The sequence below is a fragment of the Myripristis murdjan genome, chromosome 5 (assembly GCF_902150065.1).
Source record: "Myripristis murdjan chromosome 5, fMyrMur1.1, whole genome shotgun sequence".
NCBI lineage: Eukaryota > Metazoa > Chordata > Actinopteri > Holocentriformes > Holocentridae > Myripristis > Myripristis murdjan.
In genome coordinates this window covers 30,051,470-30,070,086 of record NC_043984.1, presented here as the reverse complement: position 1 = coordinate 30,070,086, position 18,617 = coordinate 30,051,470, and the positions used below count along the sequence as shown (strand labels likewise).

At 40.0% G+C, this 18,617-nt stretch overlaps 1 protein-coding gene across 1 annotated transcript in view; it reads right to left on the bottom strand.

Annotated features, from left to right (window-relative positions):
• Nucleotides 1-18,617, bottom strand: part of cntn4 (contactin 4) — a 131,881-nt gene that overhangs the window by 62,466 nt on the left and 50,798 nt on the right. Inside the window, exon 5 of the mRNA XM_030050988.1 lies at nt 9,920-10,015. Coding sequence (XP_029906848.1) covers nt 9,920-10,015 — 96 coding nt within the window. The remainder of the gene's footprint in view (nt 1-9,919; nt 10,016-18,617) is intronic.

Below are 18,617 nucleotides of genomic sequence, written 5' to 3'. Positions count from 1 at the left end.
GATTAATCAACCACCAGAATAATTACTTGAAACCCTAATGGGACACTATAACTCTCCATGGTGTTATACTAAATTATACTAATAAATTATTTTAAGGAAAGCATCTCTTTAATGAAGACTGATTTGATATTTAGCATTTAATATTTAACAAGTAACACTAATAATGATTGTGGTGCAAGATGCAATTTTAAAAGCAGTATTTTTTTTTTTTTTTTTTTTAAACATTGTCATGATAAAAGTTAATCTGTATTTCTGGGAGAAATAATTAGAATTATTATAATATTATTACAATATTTTTAAATAATTTTCCCCATAGCAGAGGTCAGTGTTTTGCTTTGCTTGGCCACTGTGGAATGATAATAAGGCAAATCCTGGTTTGAAGTCCAATCAGAGATCAACAACATATCGTTACCTAAATTGTGTTTGTATCTGAGTGTGTATAGGTGAGGATGATTGATTGAATGAATTATCCTTTCCTGTCATTTCACGTTCATTTATCTTTGAGTCCGTCCTTGTCTGTGATGAACCGTGATGCCTTTGTCAACCTAGTCCAGATATTTCACTTTTGTCTGTGATGTATGGTGATATGTGTTACGGTAAATGTGGTAGATGATATGTGCATTGTAGTGCAGAACTTTTATTTACAGAGATGTATTGTGGTGTCTGCAAGGTGGTGATGTAATATATGCTTTCACAGAAAATAAAATAAAATCCTGAGTTCATCTCTGTCTGCAGCAAACATGGCAGAACATGACAAATACGAGAGGATATTGAAATTCATGCATTTGTATTTTGCAGGGGGGGATCTATATATGCTTGATCAAGTTTTCAGGAGCAAAACTGAGTTAGGAAGCTTTTGTTATCACATCAAATTATCAGAACCTTTGAACCAAGAGAAATAAAACACTGCTGATAGAGGTAGAAAAGCTGCCTTTATATTTGAAAAACCTGGATCAGTGATCAACAAATGCCCTCACAATGAACCAGTTAAAGTTAATTAAAATCTGTCTATCACTGGAACGTGCGTCATCTTATGTCCAAGTGTAGTTTATTTTAAAACAGATGATAAAAGGCACAGCAGGGACACATGCAAACAGTCCTGTGAGATATCTGCGATTGCAACATATACCACACCATATCTATCTGATGCAGCTTTGGCACCAGCTCTGGCTTGCATCATCCTTTCAACAGATAACACTGAACGCACTGAGACAACATGAAACCTCGATGGTATTGCACACATGGGGCAGGTGGTTATGGAGCCTCACCCCGCCTGCTACTGCTGCTACTGCCTGCTAAGTCAGGTCAATAACCTCCACAGCATAATGTAAGTACAATCTATACAATCAAAGTGTAATATACATGACTAATCCCAGAGTGGCAATAACCAGCTCAAACAGTATTTGGCCCGTGTCTTCAAGTGGCAATCTGCAAGACTGTTGGTGTTGTTGTTGTTGTTTTATTTTGTTTTGTTTTTGTGACATCTCTGATTCCAGGTGCTCATTGCTGGGGTGTTTTTGCTCTGCATTTCCCAGAGATCACCTGTCAATCAAACAGGGTGTCTAGCCCTGTCACAGAGCTGGACACACTGTTTGAATTTTCTATCGGTGAAGTCTGAGGTTTTTTTTTTTTTTGTCTGTTCAGCCATGGTGGCTTTCGCTGCTCATTCCAACTGCCTAGTTCTCAGGGTTCAAGTTATAAACTGAGCTTTGTGGAGGTCTCCAGAATAACTAATGCTAGGGGCGAAGATAAATAAATAAATAATAGCCTAACGGGCGCTCTTTCTGTGTGTGTGTGTGTGTGTTTGTGTCTGTGTCTGTGTGTGTGTGCATGAGAGAGAGAAAGCCAGAGAGAGAGAGAGAGAGATAGGGCGAGAGAGAAACTTCACTGCTCATTATGTGGTCCAACACTTTCACACACGACACACAGCAGCCCACTACTTCCAACAATTGTATCAAGTAGACTGCAACGGTCCAAAACTGACAAAGATGTTACTGCAACAACAAAGTTTCACCAAGCAACAACAAAGTTTAGCCTGAAACATGCCAACCAAGGCCCGGCGTCAGGATGAAGCACCGACTACACCCAACAAACAGCACTGTCCATGGTGCTGAAACAACTGCCAGGCTTATAGACCCCATCAGCAGACAGCAACCTTTATTTAGCTGCATGGTAGCTTGTCTACAATACTACTTCCATTATATTACAAATCTAATATGTGTGAGGTGTGTCGTGGCTTCTTCATCCATATGGGATCAAACGCATGCGGCTCGTGTGCAGCCATACTGTCATTCACGAGAGAATATGGTGCATTTCTTTTGGAAAACATGTTTCTTTTTAGCCTATTTATCTCGTTAACACAAATAACAGGCATTACTTTGAAGGATGCATTATTTCTGTTAATATGATGGTTGTTGGTAATGTATCAGCGAGCCTCAGAGACGTATGATTTTACTGCTCTCATGGGAGCTCAAACGCCTCCTTACGGGCTCCCACTGGAACTCGATCCGCACTAGTTCTTCTTCTATCAATCCCAAACCAGAGACATAAAGCATTTCACTTCCTGAATACTGAGGAATTTTTCCCAGAAAAAAAAAAAAAAAAAACAAAAAACACTGAGACTGGGTATTCGGTACTGTTCAACCAAAATGCAGAAAGAGATACTTTCCCACTTACCCCTTGTGCAGTCTGTCTATTCACATAGTTTCTGTGTTTTCAATCTGTCTCCAAGTTCTCTGTTTCCTGGCATTGGGGCTAGATGGGTATTCATTTTTTGGAACTCAAACCATAAAAAAATTTACATGTGAACCACTCACCAGCAACACTGACAATCTATCTGCTCCAAGGAATTTGAATTAGAGGCGGATAGATACAGGTGGCCAGGGTTCTGTGGCAGCAAATAGTTCCTGTTAAATTGTCAGTTCCGAACTGTTGACTGCTCCACAAAGGAACATGATGAATTACTATATTATTACATCAACCTATAACCAAAAACAACAACATAAAAACAACTATGTATTGTTATTTACTTTATACAGTTTTTTTTTTCTTTTTACTTACAGTCAACCAGGGTGTCATGCAGCCACACTCCAAACCCTAGAAAACAGGGTTTGTTCAGCGTGAGTACCGCCCAATTACACCATATCAGCAGAAAATAGCTCACCCAGCTCAACAACAATAGGGATTCAAAAATCTGAATCCCATTCTAATTGAGCTGAACTCCTTACAATAGGAGTAATATAGCTGTAAAGGCTAGCCAGCTATGCGGTGCTATGGATTCAAATTAAAAATGCAGTCTAGTGCTCTGCTAAGCAAGCTAGGTGTTGGGGCCAGAGCTGTCATGTTTTCGACGATTGTTATTTTCCCCTTGCACAGCAGGTGACAGCGCATTCCTCTTGGGATGAAATCCCCGCTGGCATTGAGGGATTTGTGTTTATGTACCGGCGCTGGGGAGCCTAGGGACATGACGTGTGACTGTAGCCAAGCAGAGAGGATCGAGGTGCTTGCACACCACCAACCATAAAGTAAGGAAACAGGCACCTGGAATTAAGCTTCACACATGCACGCACGCACGCACACACACACACACACACACACACAAAGGCAGACAGAGATGAACATAAACATACACATGTGCACCCATGTTCTCTTTCCATGTCTTCTTTCATTCGCTTTTGCTCTCTCTCACTCTCTCTTGCTCTCTCTCTCTCTCTCTCTCTCTCTCTCTCTCTCTCTCTCTCTCTCTCTCTCTCTCTCTCTCTCTCTCTCTCTCTCTCTCTCTCTCTCTCTCTCTCTCTCTCTCTCTCTCTCTCTCTCTCTCTCTGGCTCTCTCTCTCTCACACACACACACACACTTCAGACACAATAACAACAACACCTATATGTCCTGTGCACTTTAAGGAGCTTAGAGGAGGCTTAGGAAGCATGTCACTCAGCCATGTCTTGTGGGAAACATGTACGTGTAGGTGCTCCACGCTCTCGTTCCACTGCGACCTTTTCGTACGTGATTAGAAACTGAAGTCCAATCAACATAGAGTGTCATTCTCCAAAAAAAAAAAAAAAAAAAAAAAAAAAAAATATATATATATATATATATATATATATATATATATATATATATATATATATATATCCCATTTCATGCTGCTGTCAGGTTGCTAGCTGCTAGTCAGTGAAGTTTGCCTTCACTAAGGTAATAGTGGTATATTATGTCAAAACTGGAAGGGTTTGGAGAAAAGATTCTGTGAGCACTGCACGGAGGTGTGACACTGACATGTGATATTATTTTAGAAAGATGAAGTCCCCAGACAGAGGAAGAGGGGGAAATGTGACTGAATAGAGGATTTCAAAAGGAGATTATGCATGGAGATGGTGAAATGTGTCATCTGCTAATCAGATTAAGAGTAGAATAATCCCTGATGCAAAAGAGAAACTGCAAAATATTGAGTCATCACTTTCACCCACAAAATAGTGAATATGTTGCTTTTCATATTGTATACTTATGTCAGAGCTTGCAAACCAACCACCCGCCATGCATTCCCTCATTTAGGGAATATCCATCTTTCTTTTCTATACCATGTCAGTCTCTAAAAACTCTTTAACCCTGCTGGTCCCGTCAGTGAGTTTGTCATTATGAATGCATACCTCATGGCCAAGCTTCAGTCAAACCCACAAAATTTTATTTGGAATTCTAGTGAAGATCCAAAGACTTCCAAAGATACCAGAGATATCCTGCTGAATTATAGAGAAGAGTGTATAAAATGATGCACAAGACATCTCGATATTTTCTTTTTGATCTATTGGTGCAGCTATAAAACAATGGCATTGAATGGCAATAGGTTTGAGTAATTCACTCAATGTAAGTGTGATGTAGCCTCAATGAAGCGATGCCACCAGCAAATACAGAATGTGCATCTGACATTGTCATAAACTATGGAAAACAAATGTTGATTATATACACTTTGAGGCAGAAATGTAAGAGAAAAAACAGAGTTCAAGTGGTTTAAAGATCCAGAATTTTGAATGAATCATGGCATTAACTGCTTAAACAAACAATCTGCAGCCTCAAAATATATGTTGCATACCATTAGCCATTGTCTCAGTGGCTCAGTTAACCATTATGAGAGAGAAAAAAAAAATCCCTAATCCACTGAATCAAAACATATGCAGAGCTGGTGTTCAAACGGGGGCTTTATGCTGTAATTACTTGTTGGGCTTTTAAAACAAGCTCTGCTTGTGTGTTTTTATTCATACACATACAGTACAGCACAATCACACACATAGAAAAAAGAAAAAAACATGCACATATGTAAATTCACTCTTACATGCCCACATTTGCAGAAACACACACACACACACACACACACACACACGCACAGGCAGACACAGATGATCATAAACATGTACATGTGCACCCATGTTCTCTTTGTTGTATAGTCGGAGTTGTATGTACATGAATACAGCCGCTGCAGACACACTGTCACTATTTGATGCGCACTAGGCACTGTATGCCAGATATGTGCATTCCCCACGAGCTGTCTTACTTCAATATTCTCTAGTGTTTTCTAGCGCTCCTTTTTCCACCCCTTTCCCATGCTCTTTGTTCTGTACGACCAACTCTTCCTGCATGGCCAAGTCCAATGCTGCATGCACCAGGCGGCAGGGGGAAATTGTGGACAGCTGTTGGCTATACATAATGCGTCCTCTGACATCCTCCCCCACGGCAGGTGGAAGCCCAGCAGAGCCTTGGGGATACAACGAGGGTCCTCCAGCATAGTTAGGCCCTCCAACATATGGTAATGAATAGGGATGTGCAGAGATTTGCCTTGTACGCACCACCCATGTGCAGAATTTGATTAAAATTCAATAAGGTCCACTTGACTTACAGTAGGTGGCTTAGGTGGCATGACAGTCATTATTATGGTCTTGTCACTGGCGGTCACAATCATGATGGCGCACTGGGAGACATCTCCTCTATGCCAAAGAAGTGACATGATAATGTAGCTGCTGATGACTGAGAATATCAAATGTCCCCCCCCACCAAGATGAAGCATACATCTTTTGTTTTTGAAACTACTACCTGTCCCTCGTCTCTTCTAAATTCAGATATGGTCAGATATTGAAAGTTCAGGCCATGGTTGTTTTGCTTTATTATACCTCTTCAAAGCAACCTGATGCGGCATGAAACTGTGTCATGTTTTTCTTTAGTGAAAAAAGGGGAAATTGGCCTGTAGATGGGAACATGGAAAGGCTGTCATGACTGACAGCGTAAGTTTGTTCCCTAAACAAACTTACTCTTCAAAAACAGCTTTAAAAATGTATTTTGATCAGCAGTGAACAGAGCTGGAAAGACCTTCTCTGCTGGCCAAATAATCCACAGAGTCAAGAAAAACAGTTATATTTCATGAATACAAAATTGCGTTTTGCATTATCATCAGTCTATTATCATAATTATTTTTCTCTCGCTTTCAGGATGTCTGAAGATTTTGATTTTCCCCTGTTGGGACTATTCCCTCATATCACGGTCGTGTAGTCAGTCTTGTCCTAATTAATCATCTTGCCTCTATAAATTTCTCTGAAAATGTGCACCAATGTGGTTTTTGGCAGATGAAACACATTAACAATAAAATAATAACATAATTCAACTTGCTGCTTATTCAACTCTTGCCCCACTAGTGCATGAAAAAAGTTGTCACTGAGGCAGTATACAGTAGGCTATACCTTCTATCCAATATAATAAAATGTTTCTAATCATATGAACAGTCAAACACTCTCAAAATGCTCTGTTCAGAAATTAGGAAATGAACTGTCCAAGACCCTATGTGTTGCACTCCTGCCATTTCTGAAATTAAAAACAGCAAGGCCACTTAAAAAGTGGATGGACCGATTCGCTATTAAAAAAACAATTACTGTCAAATGGCATATGAGCATAAATAATAAATGTAGGCTTACAATGTCATCAGGGAGTTCAAATGGCGCTTAGCCAATTACCAATGACATATACAGAACATCTATCAGCTGAACATGATCGCTGGCCAATTGATTGGTGCATCTTTACCAGTAAAGCAAGCATACAGCACTTTGGCAGACAAGCAATCGCCAGCTTTAATTCAGTTCAGGCGGATACAAGCTTCGAGGCCATCAGTGCTTGTCTAGTCATCACATCTTACAACCTCGATAACAATATGAGCTAAGGATGCAACATGATCAAGTACACACAGCTGTACATTTGTCATGTCATTCATTTAATTTCCCTTATTCAACATCTCTCTTTCCTTTCCTTTCCTTTCCTTTCCTTTCCTTTCCTTTCCTTTCAAAAGCACTGGCATGTCAAAACCATGACACGATTGCTCAGTAGTCTATCAAACAGGCTTGGGATCAATTTTAATTCTATTAATCCAAAATATAAATTGAAACTGCAATTTAATTACTAATGACATCGCATTCAAGCCAATGGATAGCCTGTCGTAAATCTTCAAGACAATTATATTGGTTCCTGGAGCAAGTGGTGGAAGGACTGAATCTATGTTGCCAGATTAGCAGTGGTATTTCCTGCTACTAGTAGGGGCAAGTGATGTATTAGACATAGCAAAAGCAGCATATCAAGTCAACAAAGAAAACCAGTACTGGCAACGCGTTTAGCACGTTGGTTGCTGATTGATTGCTTTTCATTGTTGCCAGTTTGTGTAGCCTGATACTCAGACCAGCAGCCTGGCTGGATGTGTAGTTCTGTGTGTGTGTGTATACACGCACGTTAAGTGCCAACAGTCTGGCAGCGATGTGTGGGGAAGCCTGTTGAATCTACATTTGTTGCTGTATGCTTTTTATACTATATGCATGGTGATCCGTATGCAATTTGGTATCTTTTCTTCATGCAAGAGTCTCATTGAGAGGTGTCGGCTAAAGCGCACAGCCAAACATGCATCTTAACCATATTTCAAAACAAACATTCAGCCATTACATTTAAAGGCATGTGGGCACAGAAAAACCCAATTTGGATTGAGTACTTATTCTAAGACATTCAGTTTTTCACCACTTCTACTACTTCATGTGCGAGCGACTGTCATAGAAACCCACGGACTGGTTAGTTTATCCAGGAGAATGACACAGTGACGGTATCTTGCATTACAGCTGAGACATATAACTCACTAAAATGGACTTCTAATTGACAGGGTGTATTGGTTCTGTATATCAGTGATGAGACAAGAGTCTTGAGGGAGCTTTTCATGTGCCTGAAGATGCCTGACGTGTTAGAATTATCTCCCTGTCGGTCTTAAAACCAAACCTAAATTGGATTACTACAGCACAAATTGGCAGATATGAAAAGAGCTGCCTAAGCAACTGCTCACTGTTCTGCCCTGTTGAGAACAATCAAATACAGGTGTTTCAGACTAAGTATTTGCAAATAAATCTAAAATTCCAGATTGCCATCAAGCTTGCCAAGCTTTAACCAGGTAAACTCCCAAAAGGATACAAGCTCCAAACAATTACGACCCTTTCCGGCCATGCAGCATTTTCACCACAACAGACCAATGCATGAATCAGTGATATTTGTTAGGTGGCTGTCAACTGGGGGAACATAATCAAAGCAGCTGTTGCATTTAACAGTTCCAGTAAGAGAAGAGAGGAGGCAACTAAAGGCAACATCTGTTGCAATTAGGCAGAAAATTTGAGGAAATATGAGCAAAACATCTCTATCTATTAGATATTGCTGGAAGATGAATTTTTAACATGCTTGCAGCATCTGACTATTAGCTTTACACCAGCTAGACAGCACATCTAGTTCATAATGTTTATGCAATATTTATGTAATTTTGACAGCTGAATGGTGTATCAATTTATTAGGTGAAAAATTCAAAGTCCTCTGTGGATAACGCCATGCTTTTGGGTTTGGCAAGGCAGTAGTGATGGGGATGGTTGTGGTGCTGGCTGGGTGGGGGTCCCTGGTAAATATAAGCTCTATTTACACAGAACTAATATTACCTGGGGATGTTCAGTGATTCATAGTTATTGCTGAGTTCACCAGTGACTTTAATCCAGTGCAATGTCTGTGATTTGTAAAGTAAAACCTTCCATGCAAACATACTGTACTTTGGTGAAGATAGAAGTCGCCTTCTCATAATAATACTGATTCCACACAAATGCAGTCTCTCTGTGAGTTCAGCTATAGTTAGCTTTGGCACACAATTTCTTTTTCTTTTTCTAGACACACATTTTTTTTTTATCTTGTCATGAAAAATGGAGGCATGTCATCCTGTAGATTTCCGACCTTATTCAAGTATATCCACTGAACCAGTGCTTTCGGCAAATGTCATTAACCCTGAATGTATTTCACCAAACGCAAAAGGTTGGGGGGTAATTCAGTAATTACATGAGGTTTCCGCATAATACTAGTGCCACGCAAATAGGGCTACAGTGTCATCCAGCCGTTGGTGAGATGAAAGATGATATGGCTTTAATCCAGGGAGAATCACTTATAGTCTCCTGACAGCGAGGGCGTCAAACCTCCTGTCGTTAACCAAGCATGATCACACTTAGGCAATGCAGCTGATTCAGCAATGAATCACTGTGAAATCTTTCGAGCCTCCGTTGTGCCTGGTGCAAGCTGTTCGTCGCTGAATTGACAGGTGCCATTCAAACCAAGAGATAAAGAGGAGGTTCAGACTACAAATACCAGTCTTGGAACATGACTGACTTGCTCATGTGTTTTGTACATATCTGGGACAGCCACGTCTTAAGTTTCAGTGCTGTCATGGCAGCTGAAAATCTAGAGTCATCCAAAGTAGTGCTTCAAACGGGCAGGCAATCCACGCACTCCAAATATAAGAAAATGTAACAGAGAGGAAGGAAATATCAAAAGAAAAAAAAAAAACAACGTAGGTCTTTGTCGGGGCATTCAAAAGAGTGTTTGTCGTCTTACCTCCAGAATGCGGTGGAGGACCACACAGCAAAACCACCCCCTGACCCTCGCGGACTGACACCGAGCTTCTTCTGTGTGTCTTGAAGTTTTCCAGATCTGGAAGAATAAAAAAAAGGTATTAAGTAAATCATCCCTACATTTTAGCGGCTGATAAATCCATCCCTTTATCAGCTGCAAGCACTTGTTTGAGCACTGTCATAAACAAACAAGTGCAAACAAATTATAGACAAACACAAACCGTCTCTACTATTCATACATCAGCTCTGCTATTGTGAGGAGCTTTTTGAATACTAAAAACATATCTTTGCTTCTTAAGAATGGCAAAGCCTTATGCAATAAGTATACGGTGAGAATTTCAGGGTGGCAAACAGCCTTCAGCTTTGCCTCGGGCTAAATCAAAACCTGCTTTGCTTCTGTGTTTACTGTGGATATCCAAGACTCATTGTGAAGGAGACACAAATATTGGAAAAAAAAAAAAAAAAAAGTAAAGTACAATTTAGGGACCCAAACCATCTCTACAGCTAACTGGTTATTATTGTTTGCTGCCACCAACGCTGACTTTGACTGGAAGAAGACAGTAATAACTGTGGAACTCGTTTTAAATTTTTTTTGAAAGAAGCTGCTACTTTGGATTGCACATATTGTACGCTGAAGTGAGGGGTAGACCCTGGCATTTCAAAAAATGTCTTAAGTAACGCTCTGTGGGTTGCACATGGCATGTTTGCCTGTGCCAGAGGAAATATGAACCTGCAAATGTTTCGCATGTTGCTTTCTTAAGAGCGGAAGATACTGGCAAGAATAAAGGCTACACTGCACTTTAACGTTACACTAGTAATTGTATATGGCAAATAATGAATGAAGGTGCATGAGTTGAATACATTTTGAAAAATATGTAAAAAAAAATGTGAAAGTGGCAATAGTGACACACACACGCACACACACACACACACACACACACACACACTAATAAGAGCACAACAGCAATCTGCAGCCCCTCTGGTATGCAGAGAGCATTTTTGCTGTGCTGGGTCACACATGAGGGATTTTAATAGCTCCAGTGGTTATCAGGTTACCTTTCATTCATCACGGCCACCACCACAAAACATTACAAAGCTATTCCTACTATGGTTTAGAGAGCAAAATTACCTTTTAACTGAAACTAATTTTCATTTGACAACTGATGGAAACAATAACAGGTCACAACCACTTCCAAGCGCTCGCTGCCCTAATGTTGCTGGGTGGATCTCTGCAAAGGTAATTTGAAGACCTCGTACGGGCGTCATGGCTGAGTGTGCACAAACACCTTGGATGGGAGGTGGATAAATATGTTCCCATTTGGAACAACTCAAAACTGCAAGCTGCCGTTCAGCGATTAGATTTGATATAAGGCTTTAATGCAGGAAACATGAATAAAGTAGCACTATGATACCTAGCTTAAATTCCAGTCAATTCCAGAGTACTGTCAAGTAGACTCTAATGAGCTTGATTCAAATGGTGCAACAATAACCATAGACCACAGAGGTGATTCACAGCTTCTGGGTCCGTCGCCTTGCCAGAAGAATGGGAAAATGCAATGTCGTGCAAAATTACTGCTTCAAATTAGGGCTGACATTTTTTTTGCTCAGTGTCTTTGAATTTAACTGGATGGTCTTTATCTGTTGACACAGTGTGGAGCAGGTTTTGATATGCAATGAAATAAATCTGAAAAAGCTAGCATTACCATCACAAAATCATAAATCATTTTTGAAATCTTTTATTACAGTTTGGTGTCTAGGCTCCAAGCTCATCACTCCATACAGATATGTTCAGACACAGGGGGTTAAGGGCCCTCGACCCCATGAGACCCACATATCGACGGTGAGACTGAAAGGCATATTTCCTTTAAAAAAAAAAAAAAAAGATCATTTTCATTATTATGGTGGTCTTTGAACACATCATGTGTGACTAAAGAAAAATAACTGCATCTAAGCTTAAGATAGTGTTGTTTCATCAAAAACACTTACATGTCTCATTCAAAAATTTGCCAAGAATAAATTGTTTACTCTGGCCAGATCCAGCAAAAACATCAAGTTTTGTACTCTTTAGTGAAACTGGGAAGATTTGAATGACTTGGCTGAGCCCAACAGTCACGTGACAAAAATTCTCCGACTGCGAGTAAATCAGGCTGTGTTTACACAGGACAGAGAGAGGAGAAGAGACACAACAAACATACTTTTAGCTATAAAATAAATACAGCATGGTCCAAAAGCGATACCGAGGAGCGAGTCATTGCCATGTTTTCTGAGAACAGATTCAGCAGCGAGTCGGCGGAGACTCAGCTCCCGAGAGCTTTACCAGTGAGGCAGAGGAGGATTTAGAAGAAGGCAAAGATCCATGTGAGCACATTTCATCATATTTTCTTGTTATATCTCTTAAATATGTGGATAGGTTATATTTATAAATATTGTTATGTTGCTCTTTGCTAAGTCTGTCACATAATTTGTTGCAATAATTTGGATAGGCAGATGATAGCATTTTGTGTGCACTTGTCATTTTACGCTGAGCTTCAGCTGCACATTTGTGTCTTTTTATTATCAAATATTGTGTATTTTACTTTCCCTTCTATTCCTTTTCAACATTTGTGATTTACAATGCTTGTGTACTCAAAAGTTGAGAAACAACTCATGTCTCACTTTATAGCTGCAGTAGCTCTGTGACATGACAGTTTTCTGTGACATTTCTTTTAGATCTGATGATGACAACACGGGACCCTCCACGGCTGGTTGGCCCCCTTCTGCTCCACCATCACCCCCTCCCCTCACTGCAGGTAAGCTCTGTCTCAGCAAGCACGTCTGTGTCATCGCCACAGCCAGAGCCTGAGCACACACATGGACGTGGGTCTATGCCTATGCAGAAGGAAAAGAAAAAGGAAAGCAGTGCAGAAAGTGTGGTGTGGCACTGTGCCTGACTGTAGACAGGAGCTGCTGTGCTGACTGGCATGACTCTGCTGCCTCTGCACAGTGCAATGGCTTGTTTAGAGTGGAAGTGCACTACATGCCCGTAAACAGTTGAAAACACCTAGTTTATTGAAGTTGTAAAAATGTAAATATTTCAATATGTAATTAACACTGATTAACATTAACGACACATGGTGCACACGTGGTCAATATAAAGGTTACATTTATTTATTTCCATTTATTTATGAAATAAATTCTCAAAGAAATTCACTTTTTGGGTTTTGGGTTCTTTTTTAATGATTTATAGCATAATAACTGTGTTATGCTCACTATAGCACAATTATGGCTAGAACTACTTCTAGCCACAATTGTGCTGTAGTGATTGCTTTTTTTTTTTTGGTAATTAAAAGCTTTAATGATAATAAAACAAAATCATTCATTTCCATTCAGGGATATTAAAATTACACTGATTTGGACATGGGGGGCCCCACTGTACGATGTTGCTTAGGGCCCCAAAATGTTTTATATAAATTAATTTTATTTATTTTAGATGTGGCACAACCGTGACAACACATTCTGTTTACAATTTTTCTACCTCTTTTCAAGCAGTTGTCTGAAGATAAATTTGTTTAAAATGTTATGAGGACAAGAAGAAAGCACATTGTTCTGCATTGATTAACCCCCAGAAATACATTCTTCTTCAGGCTGTCGATCTTTTTCATTGTGTTCACGTGAGGAAACGGCTGAGTATGACCATCACTCCGAACTGTGGTTTTCCCCCAGCTCTTCTTGTTACACTTGGTTTTCCATGCATGAGAAACTGCTGACTATCAGATGATACTCCTAATTGCTCCGCAGTTGTCTTGGAACCTGAAAGGACTAAATGCAAATGAATGTGAGGAGACTAACATTTAGCCGTCTGCACCTGATGAAAATCTATTCATGAGAATCCGTCTTTTGAGTTCAAAGTTGTTTTTTTTTCCTCATACATAGATTTCAAATAATGGAGTATAACACGGCAAAATAACATATAAGACAGGTGATATAGGATGTAGGAATTAACAGTACATATTGTTCAAATTGGACTAATTAACCTTAATTAACCTTGCTTTATAATACGCTGCTTATTGTCAAGTTACTGCAAGCAGTGATGCAGGCATGACTGCTCTCTTTCTGGACCTGCTAAGTACAAAACTGCAACCAATCCACTTTCAAATGAGATTGCTGATTAGTTCAGCTCCAAGAGATCTAAATGTAAAATTATTGGGCTCACTGATTTATGAAGAGGACTATAAGGTCAGTTAATATATGTCATATTGGCTGTGGGACAAGTCTATTAAGAAGCAGCTTTTAATTATTTCTTTAAACATAAATCTCCTCTTAACCCACGAGCACAGTTTAGCTAATAGCTATTTGAGACTCTTAAGCCCTATTAAGAAAGCAATTCCTAATGTTTTCCTACAGATTAATATGAGATTTGGCACTGTAGGGTCAATTTTGGATGCATCTACCTCTGCAATGTGAAAACTCTTGTTAAAGCGTGAGAAATGTCGGCCTAAAGAAGTCGTTGTCAGTGAGGACTATCTCTGCTTTGGGGGGAAAAACCAGATGAGACTGTTCCCCAATTCTTAGCTGTTTCAGCATCAACCCTGGTGCTATCTGCAATATCAGCTCATATGGGTGCCAATGGGATCTGCACAAATACACTGTAGCTTAATACATGATTATGTTGTAAGAAAGGAATATGATGAAGTGTGCTGTCTTCATGTTCGCCATTCAAAAGGCATGTGGTGAATCCTGAAAGCCCCTGTCTGCTATTTTCACTTTCATGTTGAATGACTTGTGCCAGGACATTAAAAGGGATTATTACTGGTAAATAGCACAAAGTAAAACCCATTTTGATTACATTTTATGGACTTCCATTATTTGCTTTTCAAAAGGCAAAAATCTGAAAGAGAGAAGAGTTCGTGCTGTCATATGTCTCCACCACTTCAGCTAGTCAAGGTAATTTCACTTGTAGGCGGCAGGCTTCTTGTGTCCGGCATCTCAAATGGGAATCATCGACATATCCCCAGAGCACTAAGAGAAGTAGACAATTTAACTGCACATAACATGCAAATCCACTCATTTGATTTATGTACTTGTTTGTCCCTGCTCCCTACTGGAAAAACAACACAGTGTCTACACACTGGAATAATTGAGCATCTGTGTGCAGTCCATACATGGGATGATAAATTCGCTGTCTAGTGTCATTTTTAGTCTGCAAATCACTGTCCCTCTGAATTATATTTTCTGAGCTGTGAGAGTGTCCCCCGACATTGCAGAGGTGGTGACCATGATATAAAAATGCTTTAAGAGGAAGGCTTTTAGCTGTTGAGCTCAGATACATGAAAATATGAATTCAAGATGTTGTTTGTGTAGATTTCCTCACCGCACAGTATCCGTTCTGACCTTTCCGCTTATATGAGTGAATGTATTACAGCTTGTTTCATTATGCTTAAATGTATTTCAGATGTTTCTGGGGAAAGTGGTGGCTGTCTGGTTATCTCTGCATTGTCACTCAAAGGAGATTATTGTTATTACAAGCCTAATTGACTTACCTGTTGTCAGTGGGTTTTATCTCTTGCTGGTGCTGCTCATCAGACAGCACTGATGAGAGCCTGTTGCTCAAACATTTGCTCTGTTCTGCTGAGCCTTGTGTTGCGTTTTGTTTTCACCGGTGCACTTTTGGTTTTGACATTACGCTATATTGGTAGTAAATTGAATTATATGGCCGCACAGTTGGTCTAATCTCTTTGACAGTGTACCGATAGATATATATTATTTTTTTGTGTGTGTTGCCAGACAAATTGATAATCTTAGAATTACAGTCACAGCAGTTAGATGCTGCATCCACCTGGGCTGAGATGGCTATAGTCTGTAAGCAACAGTCTGAATAGGTTTTCTTAATCAAACATGACTAGATTTGATCGAGAAAGTGCTATGGGTATACTTTTAAGTCTTGTTGGTACAATCTGGCAACCACAAAATGGCAACAAAAGCTTTTGAGTGGCCCACCACTTACTTTCATCTGAAGGCACGATAGAAGGTTAGATAAAAGCACCCAAGCCTCCCCAAAAATACGAGCCCATAGAACAAAGTGGACAAACAGCAAGAGACATCTAAGGTACTGAATTTATTCCAAAAAGTCTTTTTGGCATTATTTTTGGCTGAGATGAAAGCTGTGGTGATAAGTGAAGTACCTACTTCACGAAAGCCATTGATTGTCCCTGTCCAGATCTGCAGACATGGCCTTGCCTTGTGTTGAAAGCATGCAGCAATACTGGTAAAATTCACCTGTTCCCATCCTGCCTCCCCATCCAGTCCGCCCACTCTCAACAGCCAAAAGAGAGCAAAAGAAGCATTGTTGCGAAAAGGGCTTAAGGAGAGTGTAATTTACAATATGGTACAGCCAATGCCTTTAGATGCGGGGGACATCATGAGGGACTTGACCAAAGGCATGCTTTTCTGAGCACACACACACACACACACACACAGCTGCGCACATGTTCACTTTGATTTCGAAAGAAAGCATGAAAGCACAAAGTTTGCCTGCAAGGGACATCTTAAATAACACATCCATTAAAGTTGTCACAAAAAGGAACAGCGGACAGACCATCGACACAGAGAAGCCCTTTCAAATCTGCGTCGCAAATCCTAAACCTTCCAAAAAACGTGCCGGTGTTTTCTGCGCCATAAGCCACACACAAAAGCCTCAGTGTAATGTTCAAAAGGCAAGCAGCTAACAATGATTAATAACCTCAGGATAAGTAAATGTGATGCCCAATCTAAAACCATTAGCATCAATTATTGTAAACCTGGGCTGACATTACAAACAATGATCCAGATTAGCCTGATGATCACATCCCAGACATATGAGCATTCCAAATGCCAGCACAACTTATCATACTTCAACAAGCTTGTCCAACCGTAACCATGAGATTCATTACAGCCTGCAACTCCTTAAGGATGCTCTTTGTCTTCTAGTGGATGTGTGCCTATGCATGGCACATGTGGAGGTGTGGGTGTGCAAGTGTGTGCATCATCACTGCATGTGGTTAGTCAGTACATGTTCATCAAAACTATTCTTATTCTCTCGAATTTACTTCTAAAAGAGTCTCCGTGGAAGGTAAATGCTTGGTTTCAGAATATAAGCTATTATGATTTGACCGGGTTATGTATAATATTAACGAGTCGATATAGGTGTCTCAAAAAGAGATGCACGGTAAATTATAGGTATGTTATGTTATTGCAGGTTCTCCTGTGTGATATCTTGATAGTGTACCATAGATAAAAAGTAAAAGCTAGAGTACACCCATTAGCTATTTACACCTCATTAACTAAGTCAATATACTCACTCCACATTATCACAACAGCTGAGAGGAGTCTAGAGGATTTATTTGCATTTAAATGAGGTATTCATGTTTCCCCTCAAGGCCTTAATGCCTACTCTAGTGACATCAGGAATTTTCAACCCAACCCCCCTCCGATGCTTAGCAAAATATGAGCTTGTAACCGTAAAGGCAGCGTCATCTGAAAACAAACTCCCTCGCAGAACATGATGTGCTCTGAGGTGAACGCTATTTTTGAGAAGTGCATTCTCCTTTTTAAAAGTCTTCACTCCCTGACCAAGACCTTTTGACACTCCTCTTCGCTGCAGTCAATCAGTCGATGAAACTTTATTTGTGCGGCAGCCTTCACGCAGGTGAGTGCGGTTCAAAAGGGCTTCACTGATGTCTGACGAGCCGATAATAAGGCAGAGCAAGTGCAGAGTGAAAAAACTACAGTAAAACAGATTAAAAACACAAAACAAAAATAAAAATGATGACAATAAAACAAAATAAAATAGATTTAAAAAACAATAAAAACAGTTTTGGGAGCTATGCTAATTGTAATAATAATGATACAAAGTTAAATAAAAGCCAGACGGGACCAGATAAAATAGATAAAACGGGATAAAATAGACACGACAAAACAAAGCAAAGACAAATAAACCCCATGCAGTGCACGGGCATGGGGGAGTCGGCGTGTTGTGAAACATTTCCTCACGAAATAACCCCTTCATTACATTCCAAGCACAGTCCTCTCGGTGCCACCCATGTAAAGAGGCCTGCGCCGCGATTTCGATATTGAATATACAGCCTGTTCATCAGCATGAATTATGGGCGTACATCTTTTACATAATCACTGATATGGAATCAATAGACATACTAATCAAGGGCAGCAAGTATTGAGTGAGAGCACCCACTGCCCATCAGTTATCCTTGCCTCAGGAGGTAGACAGCCACAACCCTCTTAAGGAGTAGCATCATCCATCAAAAGTTTGCGAGATGGTGAAGAATGCTGAATTATTTGGAGGCTCGCCAATCTCAAAGAATAACCTTGAAGGCCTTATGGAGCGTGTTGACCAAACAAACACTAACAGAGGAGTATCATTCTCCAAAAAAACAAACAAAACAAAACAAAAAAAAAAACAACAACAACAAAAAAAAGAACTGAGCTGCACTATATGGTCATCAATTTATAATATGCAGGCTCCTGGCTTTGCACTTGTGGCTTGTTATATTGCAATTACTCCACTCAGAAGGGGCGGAGGGGGTCAGATCTCTTACTGTGCCGGTTACAGAGTAAACCGGATACCTGAATTATTCTCGTTATAAAGTATGCTGCGCGCAAGCAATTTTAATGAGCGGACGAGGCGGGTGTGTGTAGCAGATCAGTGT